This window comes from Pongo abelii, chromosome 13, assembly GCF_028885655.2.
Source record: "Pongo abelii isolate AG06213 chromosome 13, NHGRI_mPonAbe1-v2.0_pri, whole genome shotgun sequence".
NCBI classification, from domain to species: domain Eukaryota; kingdom Metazoa; phylum Chordata; class Mammalia; order Primates; family Hominidae; genus Pongo; species Pongo abelii.
Window position 1 is genome coordinate 114,090,121 of NC_071998.2, and position 25,252 is coordinate 114,115,372.

Here is a 25,252-nt window from a genome sequence, read left to right on the forward strand (position 1 = left end):
AATTCAGCTCAGGAATATATTCACATTCTCTGTTCTTTCTACCCCCCACTGTTTTCCCAAGATACCAGGCTGCTCCTTTCTCCGATCTTACTCCAAAGGAAAGATGTCCCTCCTGGCAAACCTCAAAACCCATGGCCAGGTGCCCCTTGGATCTGAAGATTATTTCTGCTCATTCCACTGTCTCTTTTCTTACCTGGAAAACTGGAGAGGAGAATGCATATAGAGTCACAAAGTTTTCAATCTTTGGCTGGACACTAAATATCATCCCATTCATTCATTTAACAAATCTCTTTTGAGCACCAGCTATGTGCTAGGCAATGCTCTCAGTGCTGTAGACACAAAAGTGAGTAAGAGGGACAAGACCCCTGTGGGTGTGGTGGAGCATGCCTATAAACCCAGCTGCTTAGGAGGCTGAGGTGGGAGGAGGATCACTTAAGCCCAGGAATTTTAGTTCAGCCTGGGCAACATAGTAAGACCTTGTGTCTCTTTAAAAAAAAAAAAAAAAAGGCTGGGAGTGGTGGCTCACACCTGTAATCCCAACGCTTTGGGAAGCTGGGGCGGGCAGATCACTTGAGATCAGGAGTTGAAGACCAGTCTGGCCACCAACATGGTGAAACCCTGTCTCTACTTAAAAAATACTAATGCTAAATGACGAGTTAATGGGTGCAGCACACCAACATGGCACGTGTATACATATGTAACAAACCTGCACGTTGTGCACATGTACCCTAAAACTTAAAGTATAATAATAATAAAATTAAAAAAAAAAAAGACTTCATTACTTAAAAAAAAAAATACAAAAATTAGCTGGGCATGGTGGTGGGCACCTGTAGTCCCAGCTACTCGGGAGGCTGAGGTAGGAAAATCACTTGAACCCAGGAGGCAGAGGTTGCAGTGAGCCAAGATTGCGCCACTGCACTCTGGCCTGGGTGAGAAAACAAGATTCCATCTCAAAAAAAAAAAAAAAAAAAAAAAAAAAGATGGGGCGGGCACAGTGGCTCACGCCTGTAATCCCAGCACTTTGGGAGGCCAAGGTGGGCGGATCACCTGAAGTTGGGAGTTCAAGACCAGCCTGACCAACATGGAGAAACTCCATCTCTACTAAAAATATAAAATTAGCCGGGCGCGGTGGCACATGCCTGTAATCCCAGCTACTCAGGAGGCTGAGGCAGGAGAATCGCTTGAACCCAGAAGGCAGAAGTTGTGGTGAGCTGAGATCGCACCTTTGCACTCCAGCCTGGGTAACAACAGCGAAACTCCGTCTCGAAAACAAAAACAGACTTCTACAATGACTTCTAAGAGTTAGAAACAGGTTTTGAGAGGTTACATGGCTTGCCCAAGGTCACATAGCAATTTTGTTGCACAGGTGGGCTGAAACCCACGCCTACCTAACTCCCAGTACAGGATGCTTTCTTCTCCCTGGCCATGGCCTTGCCCTTTCACTTATCTCCCTCCTGCTTTGCCTCTTCTCAGTCTCTGTCCGGTAGGATGAACTCAGAGAACCTCACCTGGGCCGCGGTTGCCCCTGCTGAATTCATCCTCCTGGGCATCACAAATCGCTGGGAACTGCGTGTGGCCCTCTTCCTGACCTGCCTGCCTGTCTACCTGGTGAGCCTGCTGGGAAACATGGGCATGGCGCTGCTGATCCGCATGGATGCCCGGCTCCACACACCTATGTACTTCTTCCTGGCCAACCTCTCCCTGCTGGATGCCTGCTATTCCTCCACCATCGGCCCCAAGATGCTAGTGGACCTGCTGCTGCCCCGAGCCACCATCCCTTACACAGCCTGTGCCCCCCAGATGTTTGTCTTTGCAGGTCTGGCTGACACTGAGTGTTGCTCGCTGGCAGCCATGGCCTATGACCGCTACGTGGCCATCAGAAACCCACTTCTCTATACAACAGCTATGTCACAGCGTCTATGCCTGGCCTTGCTGGGGGCATTAGGCCTGGGTGGGGCAGTGAGCGCCTTTGTTCACACAACCCTCACCTTCCGCCTGAGCTTCTGCCGCTCCCGGGAGATCAATAGCTTCTTCTGCGATATCCCTCCACTGCTGGCCATCTCATGCAGTGACACCAGTCTCAATGAACTGCTTCTCTTTGCCATCTGCGGCTTCATCCAGACAGCCATGGTGTTAGCTATCACGGTGTCTTATGGCTTCATTGCTGGGGCTGTGATCCGCATGCGCTCGGTCGAGGGCAGTCGGCGAGCAGCCTCCACCTGTTCCCACCTCACAGCCGTGGCCATGATGTACGGGACACTCATTGTCACGTACCTGCGTCCCAGCTCCAGCTATGCCCTGGACACTGACAAGACGGCCTCTGTGTTCTATACCCTGGCCATCCCGGCTCTCAACCCACTCATCTACAGCCTCCGCAATAAGGAGGTCAAGGAGGCCCTCAGGCGGACCTCGAGCCGATTCCACTGTCCAGGGCAGGGGCCCCAGTGATTGGTCCAGGGAGGCTGGGTAGGTCTGACTATGAGGGGATGAGGAAGGTTGGGGCCTCTTTCTGGCCTCTGTCACTGTCGGTAAAGATGGGATGTTCCTCTGGCTTGGATGTCTCATGTCATTGTTTAAGGGACAGTAAAGAGGGAAATGAAAGCTTATAGCAGGCAGAAAAAATTTGGGGTTCATCTAGGGCTAGACCTAGAGCCAGACCCTAGACCAGGCTAATGTTTCTGTTGCACTGCCTCAGGTTCTTCAACATTCAAAACATAAACGTTCAGCTGGGTGCAGTGGCTCATGCCTGTAACCTCAGCACTTTGAGAGGCCAAGGCAGGAGTTCAAGACCAGCCTGGGCAACACAGGGAGACCCCCCACTGTCTCTACAAAAAAAAAAATTGTTAAAAATAAGCTGGGCATGATGGCATACTATGCAGTCATAAAAAAGAAAGAAATGATATCCTTTGCAGGGACATGGATGGATCTGGAGACCATTTTCCTCAGCAAACTAACACAGGATCAGAAAACCAAACACCACATGTTCTCACTTATAAGTGGGAGCTAAACAATGAGAACAAGCAGACATATAGAGGGGAACAACACACACTGGGGCTTATCGGAGGGTGGAGGGTAGGAGGAGAGAGAGAAGCAAAAAAAAAAAAACTAATGGATACTAGGTTTAATATCTGGGTAATAAAATAATCTGTGCAACCAACCCCCATGACACACATTTACCTGTGTAACAAACCTGCACATTGGGCACATGTACTACCCCTGAACTTAAAAGTTAAAAATAATAATAATACCTGTAATCTCAGCACTTTGGGAGGCCAAGGTGGGTGGATCACGAGGTCAGGAGATCGAGACCATCCTGGCCAACAAGGTGAAACCCCGTCTCTACTAAAAATAAAAAATAAAAAAAAAGAATTAGCTGGGCGCAGTGGCGGGCACCTGTAGTTCCAGCTACTCGGGAGGCTGAGGCAGGAGAATGGTGTGAACCCGGGAGGCAGAGCTTGCAGTGAGCCGAGATCGCACCACTGCACTCCAGCCTGGGCTACAGAGCAAGACTCCATCTCAAAATAATAATAATAATAATAATAATAATAAATTAGCCAGGCGTGGTGGTTCACGCCTGCAGTCCCAGCTACTTGCAAGGCTGCAGCAGGAGAATCACTTGAGCCCAGGAGGTCGAGGCTGACATTGAGCTGCAATTGTGCCACTGCACTCCAGCCTGGGTAACAGAGCAAGACCCTATCTCAAAATAGTAGTAATATAAAAGTTCCTAGATGTTACCAGGTAAAGGAATACAGGCTTATTTGCCACCTGTACTTATAAGAGGCTAATCCCCAGAAGCACCAAGTGAGAGCCATGTTAGTTCCAAGTGTTCCTAGATTCTTGACCTTTTAAGCTTCTTCATGGCCAGTGTGTCTGAGCCTGCCCTCCTCAGCCCCAGGAGAACATCTTCAGGATCCACTTAGACCAAAGAATGGGACGGAATCTGAAGAGGGAAACATCAATCCCCTATGGCCCATGTATTCCACATCTCAGGAAAATGGCTTAAGAGCCAGAACATGCACAAGTCACTTTTAAACTCCCAACAGCTGGATTTGAATTTGGCCAAGGTTAGACTAGTTCAGGCTTATGATAGAAGTTAGGAAAGGATTAGGATTGAATGGTTAGAATCGGGTTAAGATTAGGTCTCAGGCTATGGCTAAGGATGGGGTTCAGTTACGGCAGGTTAGGATTAGGGTTAGGGAGAATTAAGAAATGATCAGGCAAATTTATGATTGAATTACAATTATGTAAATTTTATAATTTGGGCTGGTTGTTATTAGTAGTATATTTGGGACAAATTTAAGGGTTTGGGCCAGGTGCGGTGGCTCATGCCTGTAATCCCAACACTTTGGGAGGCCGAGGCAGGCAGATCATTTGAGGTCAGGAGTTCAAGACCAGACTGAGCAACATGGTGAAACCCTGTCTCTACTAAAAATACAAAAAAAAATTAGCCAGGCATGGTGGTGCATGCCTGTAATCCCAGCCACTCGGGAGGCTGAGGCAGGAGAATCACTTGAACCCAGGAGGCAGAGGCTGCAGTGAGCCAAGATCATGCCACTGCACTCCAGCCAGAGTGACAGACCGAGACTCCAAGTAAAAAAATAATAATAATAAATAAATAAATAAGAGTTTGGATAAATCTTGTTAGAAATATTAGAATTATTTTAGGGTTAGTGTTAGAATGGGAGACTAAATAAGATTGGAGTTCAGATTTCATTTGTATTGCTCAATTAAATTGGAGTTAGAGTTTAGTTCATATTAGACTTAAGTTGGTGTATGGGTAATGTTTGTGCTAAGTTTAAGTCACAGTCTGGTTATTACTACAGGTAAGCTGGGATCAAAACCAGATGAAATTTAGGCATGACAATATTTTAGGTATCAAATTGGCATGCTTGTGGTCACTTTAAGATTTAGTTGGGGTTATAAATAATGTTACTTAAAGCCTAAGGGTAGGGGCTTGTTGTTGGTGAATTTCAGTTTCATTCAGAGTGATGAGCATGCCTGGATTTGCATGTGGTTGGGTAGGATTAATATCATGACTGGTGTTAAGATTCCAGCATTGAGGTAGGGTTGGAGTTGGAGAGGAAATGCCATAACCCTGACCTCTTGGGCAACAGTAACTACACTGCCCCAAGCCTTGAGTCATGGAGGACCTCTGAGACCCAGTGCCCTTGGGAGTTTTATTCACCCAGAGTTCACAATTTTGACAGATTTCTTTTGTCTCCACGACTCTTTTACACATAGGCAAGTCCCAAGGCACTGCATTCTGCCTGGGAAGCCTCTCTCTACAGGAGCAGACAGGAGTAGACCCTGGGAGTTACAGGCAAGAGCCTCCAAGAAGAGGTGGAGCATGGCCAGATTTAAGCGTCAGCTTCTACCGGACCCTCCCTCCAGTTCCCCTGATTATGGCTGAGGCGAGGCCAGGGGTGGGAAAGGTATGGGACTCAAACAATGCTTCACCCAATAGGCTGCCCATGGAGTCTCTTCCTTGGGCCCTAGCCAGGGGCTGGCCTTGCCCCTCTACACTCTCCCTTCAAGGAGAAATCAACCACCTGGCGCCACTTAGACTGCAGGAAAACTGAAGGCTTCGACCTGGCTCCCTGGGAAGAAGATGCCACTTGTTGCCAGGACCAAGACCCTCCCTCTCGGTAACTATGGCATTCTTGGAGTTCCCAGGCTAATAAAGAGAAGAATGTGGACAAGACCATCTCCTCAAATCTTAGAGAACTTTACAGGTTTCCTGACTCACTCCAGTTTTCCCAGAACAGTCCAGTTTTAAAACTCCAAGTTCCAGCCGGGCGCGGTGGCTCACGCCTGTAATCCCAGCACTTTGGGAGGCCAAGGCGGGTGGATCACAAGGTCAGGAGATTGAGACCAGCCTGGCTATCATGGTGAAACCCCACCTCTACTAAAAATACAAAAAAAATTAGCCGGGCGTGGTGGTGGGCGCCTGTAGTCTCAGCTACTCGGGAAGCTAAAGCAGGAGAATGGCTTGAACCCAGGAGGCGGAGCTGGCAGTGAGCCGAGATCACGCCACTGCACTCCAGCCTGGGCAACAGAGCGAGACTCCGTCTCAAAAAAAAAAAAAAACAAAAAACAAAAAACTCCAAGTCCCTGTCCCAAGACACCCTCAGTCCTGGGCAAATCGAGATAGTTGGTCACCCCATTTCCTGTTGAAGCAGCTCTTGAGAGAAAAGGTACAATGTCCCAAATTCAGCACATTTTGAAAAGACTTAGATAAAATAAAACCCCTCCTCTCATCACAAGGCTCAACCATCCTCTCCCAGTTCCCCAACTCCTCTTGCCTCCTATCACCACAGCAACTCAGGTGCCACAACAAAAATCGGAGTCATTGTCAAAGGAGTTGGCAACCTGAGGACTGCAAATGTAAGGCTTGCCCCAAATTCAACATTTAGACTCAAAGATCTCTATGGTCCTTTCTCTTTTTTGTGGGTTCTTAGGCTCTCATGACATACAGCAGCTGCCATAATCAGTGGAAAAGTTTCCAGAGGTATAAGGCCCCTTCCATCACCTGGGCCCTACAGGATGGCCATGGCTCCTTCCACATATTTAGTATCCATGGAGCAGCCAGATACAAAGATTACATAAATCCTAGAAATCAGCTGGAGGAAATACCAAGTTTCAAGCTATTATACTGGGCCTACTTGATAGATAGGAAAACAAACAAGAGGGAAGGGGAAAGATTTGGGAAACAGTAACAGAGCCCAACCTGGAGAATGAAGAAAGAGAGATAAATCATCCCTCCTAAAGTGAGATGCCCAGAAGAATGTGCCCAATTCTGATAAAGTATTTCCCTTCAACACCGCTTCCTAAAGCAGGCAGTGAGGACAGGAAGCTGGGGAAGACTGGGGCACTCATTGCACAAAATAAGTTGGGCCCTGCAACATGGGTGGAAATTGAGGGGAAGAGGCAATTGTACCAGGGGGATGAGGGGTAAGTATATAGAAAGGCATGGAAGTAAAATAAGTTCAGCATGAGCAGAAGACTCTAAGGAGACCAATTTAATTGGCTTGAGGGGGTGTGATGGGAAAGCAGAGGGAAGTTTAAAGATTGAAAATTAGGGAATGAGAAGAACACTCCATGGCCTCAATATTAAGTAGGAAATTTAGACTTTATTCAAGACGCAATAGTAAATCATTGGAAGTTTATATATTCAGAATCATTCTTTCTGGTTATTCCAACAGTGTTATGTAAAGCTATTCCCACCTGGAATGGTACATACAGGTTCAGTTCCCTCATACTGCAGTACACACACAGAAACACATACCCCTTCAATAAAGGCCTAATCTCCTATTAGAAATATTCCTTGCTGGAAATAAGAGAGAACATAAACAAATGGAAAAACATTCCATGCTCATGGACAGAAAGAATCAATATTGTGAAAATGGCCATACTGCCCAAAGTAATTTATAGATTCAATGCTATTCCCATCAAGCTACCACTGACTTTCTCCACAGAATTGGAAAAAATTACTATAAATTTTATATGGAACCAAAAAAGAGCCCATATAGCCAAGACAATTCTAAGCAAAAAGAACAAAGCTGGAGGCATCACACTATTTGACTTCAAGCTATGCTACAAGGCTACAGTAACCAAAACAGCATGGTACTGGTACCAAAACAGGATACAGACCAATGGAACAGAACAGAGACCTCAGAAATAACACCACACATCTACAACCATCTGATCTTCAACAAATCTGACAAAAACAAGCAATGGGGAAAGGATTCCCTATTTAATAAATGGTGCTGGGAGAACTGGTTAGCCATATGCAGAAAATTGAAACTGGACCCCTTCTTTACATCTTATACAAAAATTAACTGAAGATGGATTAAAGACTTAAATGTAAAACCCAAAACCATAAAAACCCTGGAAGAAAACCTAGGCAATACCATTCAGGACATAGGCATGGGCAAAGACTTCATGTCTAAAACACCAAAAGCAATTGCAACAAAAGTCAAAATTGAGAAATGGGATCTAATCAAACTAAAGAGCTTCTGCACAGTAAAAGAAACTATCATCAGAGTGAACAGGTAGCCTACAGAATGGGAGAAAATTTTTGCAATCTACCCATCTGACAAAGGGCTAATATCCAGAATCTACAAGGAAATTAAACAAATTTACAAGAAAAAAAAAAAAAACCCCATCAAAAAGTGGGCAAAGGATATGAACAGACACTTCTCAAAAGAAGAAATTTATGCAGCCAACAAACATGAAAAAATGCTCATTTTCACTGGTCATTACAGAAATGCAAATCAAAACCACAGTGAGATACCATCTCACACCAGTTAGAATGGCGATCATTAAAAAGTCAGGAAACAGCCAGGCGTGGTGGCTCATGCCTGTAATCCCTGACTTTGGGAGGCTGAGGTGGGTGGATCATGAGGTCAGGAGTTCAAGATCAGCCTGGCCAAGATGGTGAAACCCCATTTCTACTAAAAATACAAAAATTAGCCAGGCTGGTGGTGGGGGCCTGTAATCCCAGCTACTCAGGAGGCTGAAGCAGAGAATTGCTTGAACCCAGGAGGTGGAGGTTGCAGTGAGCCAAGATCGTGCCACTGCACTCCAGCCTGGGTGACAGAGTGAGACTCCATCTCAAAAAAAAAAAAAGTCAGGAAACGACAGGTGCTGGCGAGGCTGTGGAGAAAAAGGAACACTTTTACACTGTTGGAGGGAATGTAAATAAGTTCAACCATTGTGGAAATCAGTGTGGTGATTCCTCAAGGATCTAGAACCAGAAATACCATTTGATCCAGCCATTCCATTACTGGGTATATACCCAAAGGATTATAAATCATTCTACTATAAAGACACATGCACAAATATGTTTATTGCAGCACTATTTACAATAGCAAAGACTTGGAACCAATCCAAATGCCCATCAATGATAGACTGGATAAAGAAAATGTGGCACATATATACCATGGAATACTATGCAGCCATGAAAAATGATGAGTTCATGTCCTGTGCAGGGACACGGATGAAGTTGGAAGCCATCATTCTCAGCAAACTAACATAGGAAAAGAAAACTGAACACCGCATGTTCTCACTCATAAGTGGGAGTTGAACAATGAGAACACAAGGACACAGGGAGGGGAACATCACACACCAGGGCCTGTCAGGGGTTGGGGGGTAGGAGAGGGATAGCATTAGGAGAAATACCTAATGTAGATGACAGGTCGATAGGTGCAGCAAACCACCGTGGCACATGTATACCTGCGTAACAAACCTGCACATTCTGCACATGTATCCCAGAACTTAAAGTAAAATTTTTTAAAAAAAGAAATATTCTTTGTTAAAAAAAACACTCTCATAGGTCCAGCCACCCACACAGACACAGATGCAGCTGCACGCTGAGACACACATCCAAGCTCATGGACAAATGGAGTTGCACAGAGACACAATCGCTCCCACAAACACAGCTCTACAAATTGAGATTGTTGATAATAGTTGTGATTGCCACAATCACCAGGGGCACAATTCCTCCCACATTCCACACATCCTACAAGAAGCCACCATGAGGTGATGGTGACAGGTAAGGTGAGAGGAGGGTTGGCTCCAGAAGCTACAGCTGTAAACCCTGGGATCCCCAGGTCACTCTACCTGGGGCTCAGAGGTCAGCCTGACCCTTCTCTCCCATCTTCACAAGGCAGGGGCTGAGGAGCAGCAGCTTTGCAGTACACAGGGCTCCTGAATTCCCCTGAGTTGGAGGTGGCACCAATCACCTCCTCCTCCAACAAACTGGTCCCTAGAGAGGAAGGATAACAAGCCCCATAGCCAGGCTGCCCTGTGCCCCAGGGATGAAGGCCACGAGAAGAGGTTGTTGCCTCTGGGGAAAAGCTAAGGTGCTCCTAGGGCTCTAAACCCCATAAGCATGGCCAATCATTCTTTCCTCAGACCCTCCAGTGTCAAGCCACTCCTGGGCCCTGCTGCTGTTCCTTCCTATGATGTGCAGAACCCAGAGGGTACACTTGGGGACAAGGGACCAGGCTGCAGACTGTGCAGATCTGTCTTCCTGTGTGTGACTGTGTGCCTGAGTCATATGTGTGAGTTTGAGAGTATGTGCTGTTTGCGAGGCTGTGATTGTTTATTACCATCACTGCACAATGGTTTCATTGTAGGGGGTAGGAGGCAATGTGTATGTGCATATGCCCCTCTAGCGTGGCACATCTCTGCCGTGATCCACCATGAACCTACGTGAGTGCAGCCGTCTATGTGAAGGTGTGAGGCTGTGTGCAAAGATGTGATTGTATGATCAGTGAGGTGATTGGGGGTGGCTTGGCATGCATGGATGGGCACTGGGTAGAGTGCTCACACACAGTAAGCAGTCAATGAGAACATGAATATGCACGATGGGTCACAGCAGCTGTGCATGGCGCTATGTCTCCATCAACAGGAGTATGTGAATGATTGTCACCCTCTGGCCTTAGTGCCATTTTGTGATTGCATTTGGCCATGTGTGCACGTGTATGATCATCTTGGCTTCCGAATCCTGAGGTAATGATTGTCTGCCTACTTTGCTGTGAATGCATGTGCTGGCTCCACATTTCTGTATGTGACTGATTGTGCCTATGTATTTGCAGAGACCAGCTTGAGGATGCACATGTCTGCGTGCCTGCATGTGCGTTTGCAACTACATTTGAATGTTTCTACAAACATCTTTGTATATTTGAATGCTTCTTGGGACCAATTTAGACACAGGTCAGAGCAGGTCCATTTTCCAAAAGCAATTCTATAAACAGGCTTCCCCTTCCATATTACCCAATCATCCAGATCCTCTTCCCCTCTAGGAAAGTGAGAAATAATTAGGGGCTTAAGAAAAGATGCTTTAGAGGAAGCTAATGCCAGAGATTCTTCTTAACCAATGGAGGAAAAAAGGAATACAATAGGGTAGGGAGGTCCTTCATTTGCTTTTTTTTAATACAGAAAGATGTGGAAATAAATTAAAAGATCATTTCCCTGTAAAGGTGGTTTCAGCACAGTCTTCAGCAAACCTGTGCCCCAAAATTCCTCTCAGTTACTTCAATTCTCTTCTTACAGAATTGCCCAAGATTTCTGCAATGAAATTCAGACAGGAAAAAAACTGAGACACTGAAAACAAGTTGCCTCTGTCCTTAAGAGTCAAGTCACTATGCCTGGGCAGATGTGTCCATCTGTCCACACGAGTTTCTCACACTGTGATGTGCTTCTGCTTGGTGCTCAGTGAGTGTGTGATTTCATGGGGAAAGTTTTCAGGGATATGAGGACTCATTCAAATTCTCTTGTTCTTTTTTTTTTTTTTTTTTTTTTGTGAGATGGAGTCTCACTTTGCCACCCAGGCTGGAGTGCAGTGGCACAATCTCGGCTCACTGCAATCTCTGCCTCCCGGGCTCAAGATATTCTCCTGCCCCAGCCTCCTAAGTAGCTGGGATTACAGGCACGTGACACCACGCCCAGCTAATTTTTGTATTTTTTTTTTTAGTAGAGATGGGGTTTCACCACGTTGGCCAGGCTGGTCTCGAACTCCTGACCTCAGGTGATCCTCCTACCTTGGCCTCCCAAAGTGCTGGGATTACAGGCATGAGCCACCGCACCTGGCCTTGTTTGGTGTTTTAAGTCTGAAAATATCTGTATTCTTTACTCACACTTGAGTAGTATTTTTGCTGAGTGGAGAATTCCAGGTTCGAAATTTTTTTTCAGAATTTGAATATGGTTAAATTGTTCTATAATCTACTGTTGAATTGAAACATTTGATGGCAATCTAATTATATGGATATCATCAGTTCATTGCACCCCATGCCCTTAGGAAGTACTGGATTCTCCTCTTCATTTCCAGTGTTCTAAAATTCCACTATTTGTGTCTAGGTGTTGTGGGTTCATATTCATTTCAATGTAAACATATGTGCTCTTCAGATTTTTTTTCTAGAGTTTCTTTCTTATGTTTCTCTCCTCCATCTTGGTTTGGTTTCATTCTTTCTTTTCCAAAATAAATGTCCATTGGTCAGATCTTTCTCTGTCAAACCTCTTTGTTTCATCTTTCCTTTCATATTTTCCTCCTTCCCTGATGTACATCTTGTGCAATATCTTTTGTTCTATTTTTGCTTAAATCACAAACTATCAAAGTTGGACGTGACCTTGAAGATGAGTTACTTCAATTCTCTTATTTCACAGGTTGAAAGTCTAAGGCCCCACAAGGTCAGGAGATCGAGACCATCCTGGCTAACATGGTGAAACCCCGTCTCTACTAAAAAATACAAAAAATTAGCCCGGCGTGGTGGCAGGCGCCTGTAGTCCCAGCTACTCGGGAGGCTGAGGCAAGAGAATGGTGTGAACCCAGGAGGTGGAGCTTGCAGTGAGCCAAGATCGCGCCACTGCACTCTAGCCTGGGCGACAGAGCGAGACTCCATCTCAAAAAAAAAAAAAAAGAAAGAAAAAAGAAAATCTAAGGCCCAGAAAGGAAGAAGGTTCAGGGAGGTGAAATGACTTGCCCATAGTCACGCCTGTGCGTAGGGCCAGGGCTACCTGACTCTAAACTCTTGATTTTTTCCCACGGCCAGGAAGCCTTGAACAATTTATCCCCTCACCTTTTCCATTAGACATTGGGGAGGTGACCCATCAATAGAAAGGAGCCCTTGAGGTTCCAGGCGAATAACCAGCCTGCCATGGAGGCTGCCAATGAGTCTTCAGAGGGAATTTCATTCATTTTATTGGGACTGACAACAAGTCCTGGACAGCAGCGGCCTCTCTTTGTGCTGTTCTTGCTCTTGTATGTGGCCGGCCTCCTGGGTAATGGACTCATTGTGGCTGTCATCCAGGCCAGTCCAGCCCTTCATGCACCCATGTACTTCCTGCTGGCCTGCCTGTCCTTTGCTGACCTCTGCTTCACCTCCGTCACTGTGCCCAAGATGTTGGCCAACTTGTTGACCCATGACCGCTCCATCTCGCTGGCTGGCTGCCTGACCCAAATGTACTTCTTCTTTGCCCTGGGAGTAACTGACAGCTGTCTCCTGGCAGCCATGGCCTATGACCGCTACGTGGCCATCCGGCACCCCCTCTACTATGCCACAAGGATGTCCCGGGCCGTGTGCACAGCCCTGGTGGGGATGGCATGGCTGGTGTCCCACGTCCACTCCCTTCTGCATATCCTGCTCATGGCTCGCTTGTCTTTCTGTGCTTCCCACCAAGTGCCCCACTTCTTCTGTGACCACCAGCCTCTCTTAAGGCTCTCGTGCTCTGACACCCACCACATCCAGCTGCTCATCTTCACCGAGGGCGCCGCAGTGGTGGTCACTCCCTTCCTGCTCATCCTCGCCTCCTGTGGGGCCATCGCAGCTGCCGTGCTCCAGCTGCCCTCGGCCTCTGGGAGGCTCCAGGCTGTGTCCACCTTTGGCTCCCACCTGGCTGTGGTGAGCATCTTCCATGGGACAATCATTGCAGTCTACTTCCAGCCCACATCCTGATACGAGGCAGAGCGGGGCCGTGTGGCCACTGTCATGTACACTGTAGTCACCCCCATGCTGAACCCCGTCATCTACAGCCTCCGGAATCGCGATGTACAGGGGGCACTCTGAGCCCTTCTCATTGGGCGAAGGAGCTCAGCTAGTGACTCCTAAGGGCAGGACCCCACTGAGGACGGACTGCATCACCCACACTGGCGACTCTTGAACGTGACCCTCTGTCCTCTGCTATGCTCAAAAGTCATAACAGCTGTCATTTTCTGAGAACCTGCCCAGAAGCAGATCCTTGCCTGATCTCATTTTATTCCCACAGCCACCCAGGATGCAGGTATTATGATCCGGTTTTACACACAAGAAAATTTGTCTTTGAGCTCAAAGATAAGAAGTGACTTTCCAGCCAGGCGCAGCGGCTCACGCCTGCAATCCCAGCACTTTGAGAAGCCGAGGTGGTGGATCACCTGAGGTCGGGAGTTCAAGATCAGCCTGGCCAACATGGCGAAACCCTGTCTCTACTAAAAATACCAAAATTAGCCAAGCGTGGTGGCGCACAACTGTAATCCCATCTACTCGGGAGACTGAGGCAAGAGAATCACTTGAACCCAAAAGACAAGGTTGAAGTGAGCAAAGATCGTGCCACTGAGCTCCAGCCTGGGCGACAGAGCAAGACTCCATCTCAAAAAAAAAGAAGTGACTTTCTCAAATTCACACAATTCTTAGCAAGCAAAACCTGCACCCCTTCTGCCACATCATGCTCTTCTAATGATCACTCTTAGGCATTTAGAATGTATTCCACCATTTCCTACAGATCGAGGGCAATCCAGGAGGGTGTGACAACCACGGAACGTGCCTGGTGTGGATGAGCACTTTCTCTTCAGTCATATGGCCATGTGTTCTCAAATAAATTGACTTCTCAACTGGGACTGGAATAGAGAAATTCACACACTCACATGTGAAGGGCTGGCCCCTCCTAATGAGCTCAGTGTGGCACACAGGAGGCCCTCTGCACATCTAAGATGAATAAATGACTCTGTGTTCACACTAACATGCATTTAGAAGAAGTCCCTTCTTCTTATTCTTTGTTCTTTCCCTTGTTTGCTATCATGGCACCTGTTCTGCCACACCTGGCATTCTGTAGAAGGAGCACGTTGTGGACACGCACGGTCATGAATAAACAAAGCAAAGCTGAGAAGGAGGAGGCATAGGTGTTAGGGGCAGATGGAGCAGGCATTGGATAAGTCTTTATTATATGCCAGCACTTCACTTATTTTTACCCACAAAAAGTATGGGTACTCTTATTGCCACTTTATGAATGAGGAAACTGAGGCTCAAAGCTGGTAACCTAGTCAGTGTCGGAGCCAGAACAAGCCCTTATGCCACATGGGTCATGCAGGTGTGTTTTACTGGGCCCCATAGAATCCACGCACCAAGTTTTGGTGCCTCAGTGGAAGCACTTGCAGGAAGAAGTCTCAGACCAGGGCAGGTTCACTGCCTCAAGTAAGGACACATTCTGGGGTCTGAAAGGGCCTCATGGTGCCCGAGATTTTACCAAACAGGTTTGTGAGGCAGGAGCTTTTAGGTCTCTGTTTCTCTAAGAAATCTGCACCCACTTCCCCATCCCCTAGTCCCAACTCCACTCCTACCCCCATTCCCCTGCTGTAGAGAGAAGGAGAGCTACAGTGGTCCTAGAGCCAGGTTAGCAGCAGCCCCTTCCAGATCACACAGGTGAGCCGCCACTGCCCAGTCCCAGAGCTGCTGCACTGCGCTGTTTAGATCAAAAGGGACCTTAAAGGTCTTTAGGCTGGTAGCTTTAATCAAAAAAAACAAAACAAAACAAAAAAAACCAAAACAAACAGAAAACAACAACAAAAACATTATTTACATAGAAACACAATCTATAAAACAGGGTGGGGGAGAAGTCGTGCAGTGTAGATGAGGGAGGGTGAAAGGAGGCCCAGAATCCACCTTCAATGCTTCTCCTCACCCCCACTTTGAAAGGTCTCTGATCAAACCCAACACCTTCACTTGATAAATGGGGAAACTGAGGCCCAGAGTGGTTAAGGGACCTGCTCAAGATCACACAGAGTCAGTGGCAACCTTCAGGCTCCCTTGTTCAACCTGCCAGTGCCCCAAACCCTGGCCCTGCCATGACATGGAGACCGTCCTTTCCTGGCCTCCCTTTTGTGCTGTGATGCCTGATCCTTGCTACTCTGTCAATAACTGGTCCCCTGCCCCCATGATCGACTTCCTCCGCTCTGCCTTCTCTAAAGCTTCAAAAACATACCGGCCATGATGCACATTCACTTGTGCCTGGAAACACCTGCACCACCAGCCCTGCCCTATGGCTTGGAGTCAGCTGCTGACTATCAGGGACCTTGCGTGAGGCATCTCTGGCTCCCTTGAACCTGCACAGAGAACATGCCTGTGACATGCTGTGGCTTTGTGTGTCTCATGATCTTCCAGGTGAGTCATCCGCATCACGAAGGGGAAAGGGGCACGGCAGAGTCAGGGGGTTGTTAGTGCTCCTGTCTTCCGGGCCACCAGCCCTGCCCCAGCCATCCTGCTCAGATTTCAGCCCAAGAACAGGCCGCATCACTGAAGGGGCAGCTAACTCTCACTGGTCCCCACTGCCGACAGGGAAGCTTCTGTCCCTGGACTCTGACCACCAGCAAGCTACCTCTACCTCAGCATGGTCAGTGCCTTCTACAGAATCACCACGACCAGAACCACAAGCTCTTCCAGGTCTCACAATAGCCCAGTGCCAAAGCCCCATTTTGGATATCAGGAAACTGATTCTCAAAGAAGTGAGGAGACCTGTCCTTGTTCCTTCCGCCAGCCAATTTAAGTTGTAGTTCTCTTGTCTTCGGTATCATTCTCTTTTCACCACACCATAAATCATCACTCCAGTCAAGTTAATTAATATGTATTGATCACTTGCTCTGTGCGAGGCACTGGGTTAGATACTTAATCTACCTCCAGACAACCTGGGGACAATAAGGAGAAGGGAATGGTGGAAGCGTCAATAGCCCAGTCTCCAGGCATGTGGCCCCTGGACCACCGTCCCACCCCACCCCACCCCAACTAGACCTGACCTCTTGTTTCACTTTGGCTAGCCCTAGAAGATGAAGTGATCTGGAGACAAGATGAGGCATCCATCCTTTCCCTGTCCCCAGAGAGACCACTAAAGACTTCATAAGGCTGGGCACAGTGGCTCACGCCTGTAATCCCAGCACTTTGGGAGGCCGAGGTGGGCGGATCACGAGGTCAGGAGTTCGAGACCAGCTTGGCCAACATGGTGACAGCCCATGTCTACTAAAAATACAACAATTAGCCGGGCGTGGTGGTGCCTGCCTGTAATCCCAGCTACTCGGGAGGCTGAGGCAGAAGAATCGCTTGAACCCAGGAGGCAGAGGTTGCGGTGAGTCGAGATTGTGCCACTGGACTCCAGCCTGGGCGACAGAGAGAGACTCCGTCTCAAAACAAAAACAAAACAAAAAAAGACTTCATAAATCCACTGAAGTCGTTTTCCCTGGATCTTTTTCACATGAAATATAAAGAGACCGATTTTTAACACCTTAAATAAAACAAGTATGTCCACATGACCGACTCCCTTCCCGGCAGTCCCCTTGGAAGAGCTTAGGCTTATTCCAATGAGGCTGCTTCAGCTCCAGGGATTTTTGCAGCCCCTCTTTGCAAGGCCTTTGAGCCACACGAGGAAATCTACCTCTTCTCACCCGCCACATTCCCTGAGTTTGTCCTCAAGTGACTTCTGGCCATTTCAGAATCAATTCATCTCACCCTCCCAGCACCGATATTTTCAACCCTTCAGTTTATTCAAAATAATGTGTAGTGAACCACCTCCTCCAGAAAAAATAAATAATTGCACTGCAAGAAAAGAATTTCAGAGTCTGCCTCTACAGCCTCATTTGTCATGTAATCTTTGTGCATTGTAAAGTAAGGCAGCCTTCATTTCAAAGGTATAGCAATTGGGAAGATTTTAGTAGTAAAAAAAGCTCACATCACAAATGGTAAATTGATTACTCCTTCTAAGGGTACAAAGAAAATTTCTAGAACCTAAGTCTTCTTTCATGCAAGGGCTTCCACAGGGAAAATGCAGCCATTAGGGATGCAAAATAAAAACATAAAGACTTTTTCTTAATGCAGAAATGACTGCTTTAAAATACTAGCAATGGGCCGGGCGCAGTGGCTCATGCTGTAATCCCAGCACTTTGGGAGGCCAAGGCCGGTGGATCACCTGAGGTCAGGAATTCGAGACCAGCCTGGCCAACAGGGCAAAACCCCATCTCTACTAAAAATACAAAAATTAGCTGGGCGTGGTGGCATGCGCCTGTAATCCCAGCTACTCACTCGGGATGCTGAGGCAGGAGAATCGTTTGAACCCAGGAAGCAGAGGTTGCAGTGAGCCGAGATGGCGCCATTGCACTCCAGCCTGGGTGACAAGAGTGAAACTCCATCTCAAATAATAAAATAAAATAACAAAATAAAATAAAATCCTAGAAAAGCATTGATAGTCCAAGAAGCTGATACAGCAAGCAGTTCAGCTCACTCTGAATCATTGATGCTTCCTCTAACTCACTCTATCCACAGCTCTTCTGTCCCGCTTCCTCCACATCCTTTACCTTTACATGCCTGTACTGCTTTCTCCTTTTTTTTGTCACATATGTTCCTACCTCCTTCCCTTTTTGTCCTCTGCTCTCTCGCTCATCTACTATTATTTACTGGTGCCAGCCCCCATACTAGGCACTAAGACTATAAATAAAGTCCTTGTCCTCACATGCAATACATGAACACAGTTCACGACCAGAGCCAGAAGAGAGATACAACATGCTGTGGAGCAGGGGTCTCCAAGCCACAGGCCACAGACAGGTACCCTCCATGGCCCGTTAGTAGCCAGACCACACAGCAGGAGGTAAGCGGCAGGCAAGTGAGCACTACCACCTGAGCTCCTGTCAGCTCAGCGGCAGCATTAGATTCTCCCAGGAGTGCAAACCCTATTGAGAACTGCACATGCAAGGATCTAGCTTGCCTGCTCCTTACGAGAATCTAATGCCTGACGATCTGAGGTGGAACAGTTTCATCCCAAACCATCCCCCACCTCTGTCTGTGGAAAAATTGTCTTCCCTAGTGCCAAAAAGGTTAGGGACCACTGCTATAGAGGAAGCAATGACTTGGGTTGGAAGGGAGAGGAGGGTTAAGGAAAACTCACAGAGTGTGGTAGGTTACGTCAATTGCCCTGGTTCCTCAGCCATCCCTGATGCCATACCTTTGAGCCATGTAACTTTGCCCTCCAACCATGACTGGGGGCTCAGCCATGCAACTTGCTTTGGCCAGTAAGATGTTAGGAAGCATGACTTCAGTAAAACTTGAAAAGCATCTGTGATACTGGCTGGGAGAGGTGGCTCATGCCTGTAATCCCAGCACTTTAGGATGCCAAGGCAGGCAGATGACCTGAGGTCAGGAGTTTGAGACCAGCCTGGCCAACATGGTGAAACCGTGTCTTTACTAAAAATACAAAAATTAGCCAGGCATGGTGGCAGGCACCTGTAACCCCAGCTACTTGGGAGGCTGAGGCAGGAGAATCACTTGAGCCCAGGAGTCGGAGGCTGCAGTGAGCTGAGATTGCACCATTGCACTCCAGCCTGGGCAACAGAGTGAGACTCCGACTCAAAAAAAAAAAAAGTATCTGTGATATTGGGCTTGTTCGCTTGTGTTTCTCTCATTACCATGAGAAGGACATGTCCACCTAGTCCCCCGGTCCCAAGACAGGGAAGAGAGACACCCGGGGCAGGGCTGCTTAGCCAATGTGATCTAAGCAGAACCCTCAGCTGACCTGCAGATGTACGAGCAAAGCCCAGCCAAGATCAACCAAGCCCCGGCTGTCCCACTGACACATGAGTGATAATGAATGACTCATGTTTTAAACCACTGAGTATTGAGATGGTTTGTTACACAGTCATAGCAAACTGATGCAGCTCCCATAACTATTTCTGATATTTGCCTTTTTCACCAATGCAGTCTGGCTAGCCCCTTCAATGTCCTGAAGGCTGATTGATCCATCAACATATACTTGCTTTCTCTGTTTGCTTTTGGGGATTTATATGTGAGTATGTCTCTGCCTGCAAGACTAGACCAATTTACCAAGGATTCTTTGAGGGTAAAAGTCAGGTTTTTCCACTGGCCTAGGAACTCCTGGAATAAGAGTCCCAGCTCCCCCTTTTCAATCTCATGATCACATCCATGTCCTCACTATAGACACTGTTTCCTCTCCTGGTTGCCTTCTTTGGAGGCTGTTATTGAACCCGCACACAGATTCAATCTACACTGGAACATTTTCAGCTCGTCTCTGGTGAGAAGGAAAAATGAAACTGGAAAGGCATTGGTTACTGGAAGGATGACATGAGTAAAACAAATCAAATCACCATTTGTTTGGCAAAGAGCTCAACTTCACCCACACAGACACCACCACCTACTTCATTTTCTCTCCAAGGACCACAGAACAACTGGCAGGTTGTGGAGAAACCATGAGCGAGACCATCCCACACACATCACAAAATGACGTCACCACAGACCTTGGAAACCACAATGACATGGTATGAAGTTAACTCAGCACAGGCCAGATGTGGTGCCAGTGGCTTTACATTCCTTGTACTCATAACAATCCATTGTGGCATACATTATTGTCTCCATTTTACAGATGAGAAAATTGTGACTCAATGAGGTAACTTGCCCAAGGCTCCAAGCTAAAAAGCAGTGGAACTAATGTTTGAGCACAGATCTGGCTCTGGGCAGAAATGAGAGACAGCAAAAGCCCTTCCCTCACCCATTCTGATTCCAGACCCACTCATCATGCATGAGAATCATGTGACATGCTCATGGGAAATGCATTTTTTTTTTTTTTGAGATGGAGTTTCACTCTTGTTGCCCAGGCTGGAGTGCAATGGCGCAATCTCGGCTCACTGCAACCTCTGCCTCCCGGGTTCAAGTGATTCTCCTGCCTCAGCCTCCCAAGTAGCTGGGATTACAGGTGCCCGCCACCATGCCCAGCTAAATTTTTTGTATTTTTAGTAGAGACAGAGTTTCACCATGTTGGTCAGGCTGATCTCAAACTCCTGACCTCAGGTGATCCACCGGCCTTGGCCTCCCAAAATGCTGGGATTACAGGCATGAGCCGCCGCACCCAGCCAAAATTGTTTTTTAAAAAGGAAATGGGATAAGGAAAGGCTGGACGGGCTGGAGGTACTTCCAGGCAGGTAGAGAATCTTTGGCATATACCAAGGTGATAACAAGGAACTGAGGCCTTAGGAGTAGAGGGAGAGCTACATCAAAGACAAAGCCACAGACTGTAAGAGCTGCATTTCCTGACCACCAACTGTAGTAGTCTGCTCAGCTGCCCTAAAAAAATGCCACAAACTGAGTAATGATAGAAATATATCTTGTCCCAGTTCTTGAGGCTGGAGGTCCACCAACAGCATGGTGCCATAAGGGTTGGTTTCTGGTGAGGGATCTCTTCCTAGCTTGTAGACAACTGCCTTCTAGCTGCATCCTAGCACGTATCTGCTCTGTGCACATGCATAGAGCAAGGGAGCTCTGGTGTCTCTTCTTTTAAAGACAGTGGTCTTATTGGATTTGGTCCCCACCCTTATGACTCATTTAACCTTAGTTACCTCCTTCAGTGGCCGTATCTCCAAATACAGTCACTTTGGGGGTTTGGGAATTTGGGCTAGGTTGGGGACAGTTCAGTCCATAACACCAACTATGGGGCAGGCACCCTTCATCTCTTTCCAAGAGCCTCTTTGGATAAACATGTTCATGGGTAAGGCTGCCCAGACAGTGGTAAAATTCTGAGTTCTGAGCTCTGAGTTCCTAGGTTTAAGTTCTGACTTTACTATGTACTAACCAGTTGACCTTGGGCAAATCATTTAACTAAAAAATGAGGACAATAATATAGCTCTGGAGTGGTGAGAATTATCTAAGAAATAAATATAAACTGCTTAGAAGCCGGGCATGGTGGCTGTCACCTGTAATCCCAGTGCTTCGGGAGGCCAAGGCGGGAGGATTGCTTTAGCCCAGGATGTAGGGAGACCCCCTGAAACTATTGCTACAGAATAAAAGATGAAATACTCCTGATTATTGGAAATACAAAATTGCATGCTGGATTGTGTAAAGACAATGCCAGGTTGGACTGCCAGAACGAGCCAACAGTGCGTGATGTGCTTCCCCCTGCAGAGAGCCTATGAATGCATGTGCAGTTAGGGAGGTTTCACATCACCAAGATTCCTATCCCAGAAAAGTAGATGTTCATAGCTCTGGGAATGGAATGGGACCCTTGTGGAAAGCCTATAAACGGACACATGGCGGGGCGCCTGTCCATATGGATAAGATAGGGCTATAAACGCCCTCATCTTGCCACGGCTCTTCTAGGCCTCTTTAGGGTTAGGGCACACACCCTTCTGAGAATTTCTGGTCTAACCGGTTCTCTAGCTTCACGTCCTGTTTCTATGGATTGTTTGTAACCAGCTTTTGCTGCAACTGTTACTGCTGATTAATATCTTGCTAATCATAGGTTATGGAAAGATTGTGTTTCTGTTTTAAGACTCTGTTAGAAATTACTGACGCATGCACTATATTGTAAATTCTTATCTTTGTATACCATACTTCTACATACAAATGTACTGTACTTCTACATACAAATGTTATTACTTCATCCCCATGTGACCATCTCACCTCAATAATCAAATGACCCTAAATCCCTCACTAAACTACCCTCACCCTCACTAAACTTAATAATAAATGCTGGTATATCCAGCGCATTGTTGGCACCATGGGACCAGAAGGCGGTGACCACCCCTGGACCCAGCTTTCACTATCTTGTGTGTGTCTATTATTTCTCAACCTGCCGATCTGCCTGGGAACAAAGAGAGAGCCCCGTTGCATTGCGGGCTGCTGGCCAGATCCTGCAATAGCAGGAATTTGAGGCTGCAGTGATCTATGGCTGCACCACTGCATTCCAGTCTTGGCAACAGAGCAAGACCCTGTTTCAAAAAACAAAACAAAGACCGAAAAACAAAGTGCTTGCTTACTCTCACTATGACAGGTCTAGGGGACAGAGGTAGTAAGTCACTGGAGACAAATGGTGGGATTGGGATTTGAAACAAAGATTGTACTCTTAACTAAGAAGCTATGTCACCTCGAGTCACCCACCTTGCAGCATGTTGGGGCTGGTGGGTGCTGCCTGCCTTCCTGTTCTCTTCTGTCTGTTTTTTTCTCCCCCTTAGTTGACCATGATCTCAAAGTCAAGTGTATATATGTTGTCTTCATCTAATACCATTTTGTTTGATTTGTTACTCATTATTTAAAGTGTGTGTATTTAACATTTTCCCGTTCTCATTCCTAAAAACAAATTCTCTAACATTATTCTTATATGGTGCTACGTATCTCCCTCAGGCCCCTACTCTGCAGTCTGTAGCACCGCGTCCGTAATGGGAACGAAACAATTCATTCCTTCTCCTCTGCTGCCACCGCGTGGCCATTTTGCGTTATAACCCGCATTTCTGCAAAGTAACCAGGAAGTAACAACCTCTTTGGCAAGGCTAAGGATTTAACGTGATCTTGTTTGTTACGTGGTTCTCAGTGAGCATAGGTAGTAGACGTCTAATTAAAAATATGTAACATTTATGGAAACATGATATAAGAGGTGGATCTTCTGCCCTATTGTGGTGAATTCCAGGCTACTCATGTTGCCTTGGGGATTTTCCCCACTGAAGGAGCATATACTAACTGATGCCAGCTCAGATCAGAGATCAGAGATGACAGGACACAGTCCCTGTTCCCAAGGAAATACTAGTCTGGTCTGTAAACAAATCCAGTACAACTTTGGCTACCACACACGCTGAAGACAGAGTTACCCTACAGAAAAGAGAGACAGAGCTATTCAAGTCACCAGGATTTCCCATCTCACACTTCGGGAAAACTTTAAATATTTCTTTAAGTTGAATTAAAATAATAGCATGATGACAACAATAGATAATTTAGAGACATTTCTATGTGTTAAGCAAGGTGCAAAGTGTGTTCCGAGTATTAACCCATTGACCTCCTTTTTTCTGAAATGGAATCTCACTCTGTTGCCCAGGCTGGAGTGCAGTGGTGCAATCTCAGCTCACTGCAACCTCTGCCTCCCAGGTTCAAGCGATTCTCTTGCCTCAGCCCCCCAAGTAGCTGGGATTACAGGCGTGCACCACCATGATCAGCTAATTTTTTGTATTCAGTAAAGAGGGGGTTTCACCATTTTGGTCAGGCTGATCTGGAACTCCTGACCTCAGGTGATCCGCCCGCCTCAGCCTCCCAAAGTGCTGGGATTACAGACGTGAGCCACCGTGCCTGGCCCCATTGACCTCTTATCCCAACTACTGTTATCCCCCTTGTACAGGTGGGAAAATGGAGGCATGGCTAGTGTTGGATGGACCCAGATTTTGAGCCCCCATTTTCTTAACCAGTGTTGCCATCACCTGTAGGAAGACATGTCACAGTATGACTGCCTCTCTCTGAAGAGACAGCAAAGACTTACTAAGGATCCAGAGAGGATGTGAGGTTTGAGATGAGTTTTCAAGGATAAATAGGATTTATTTGAGTTGACAAGGGGAAATTGGTTTTTTTTGGGTTTTCTGTTTGTTTTTTGAGACGGAGTCTCGCTCTGTTGCCCAGGCTGGAGTGCAGTGGCGCGATCTCAGCTCACTGCAAGCTTCGCCTCCTGGGTTCACGCCATTCTCCTGCCTCAGCCTTCTGAGTAGCTGAGACTACAGGCGCCCGCCACTACGCCCGGCTAATTTTTTGTTTTCGTATTTTTCGTAGAGACGGAGTTTCACCGTGTTAGCCAGGATGGTCTCGATCTCCTGACCTCGTGATCCACCCGCCTTGGCCTCCCAAAGTGCTGAGATTACAGGCATGAGCCACCGCGCCCCGCCGGAATTGGGATCTTAAAGCCCTTTTTAAATAAGTGGGATCAGGGTTTTGTAGAGGATGGATAGTTTAAAAAAAAAAAAACTGATGACCTCTATGGAGCTAAGGAATGTTTGCTAGGTGCCTCACCATGCTAAGAACTTTAGCTCATTGAACACTTTCAGCCACCCTGTGAGATAGTTGCTATGATTATCCTCACTTGGGAGATCACAGCTCAGAGACACCAAGAAATTTAACCACAAGCATTCACAATCCAAAATAAATTCTTGGGGTGGAGGGAATCAGTGGGAGTGAGGCTTCTCTGAGAACACAACTTCATATTCTGTTGGCTTTTAAACCAGGTAAATGTTTTATATGCTCAAAAAGGTGGAATCAAAAAGGATGTATTAAAAAAAAAAAAAAGCAAATGCTAGGTCAAACACAGTGGCTCACGCCTGTAATCCCAGCACTTTGGGAGGCTGAGGCGGGAGGATCGCTTGAGCCCAGGAGCTTGAGGTTGCAGTGAGCTGTGATTGCGCCACTGCACTCCAGCCTGGGCAACAAAGTGAAACGCTGTCTCTTAAAAATGAAATGAAATTAAAATAAAGAAAATCACCTTTATGCATACCCCCAATGTAATAATTTGGTTCAGGCAAGGATGCCAAAACTATTAGGTGAAACATTATTGCAAGAAGAGGATATTCACACAGTCTCAAAGTATAACAACACAGATTTCTTTCTGCTAACAAAGGGGAAATAATTTTACAATATGAAGATTTGTCATTCACCACCTTAACCAAGTGATTAAACTTAGCATCACCAAGCTGAAATCAGATACTCCCTGA

General features: G+C 46.7%; 2 protein-coding genes across 2 annotated transcripts; both read left to right on the forward strand.

Annotated features, from left to right (window-relative positions):
• Nucleotides 1–1,488: 1,488 nt before the first annotated feature.
• Nucleotides 1,489–2,448, forward strand: LOC100446610 (olfactory receptor 5C1). The gene has a single exon (XM_009244844.4). It carries the CDS (start codon nt 1,489–1,491, stop codon nt 2,446–2,448), a length of 960 nt encoding a protein of 319 aa, XP_009243119.4.
• Nucleotides 2,449–12,659: 10,211 nt separating this feature from the next.
• On the forward strand, nt 12,660–13,610 carry LOC100443410 (olfactory receptor 1K1). The gene is given in 1 exon segment (XM_009244845.3): nt 12,660–13,610. A coding segment is annotated over 1 exon segment (951 nt).
• The last annotated feature ends 11,642 nt before the right edge of the window (nt 13,611–25,252 follow it).

Excerpts from the sequence above, each read along its gene's own strand:
- LOC100446610 (XM_009244844.4), top strand. The coding sequence starts at position 1,489 with ATGAACTCAGAGAACCTCACCTGGGCCGCGGTTGCCCCTGCTGAATTC.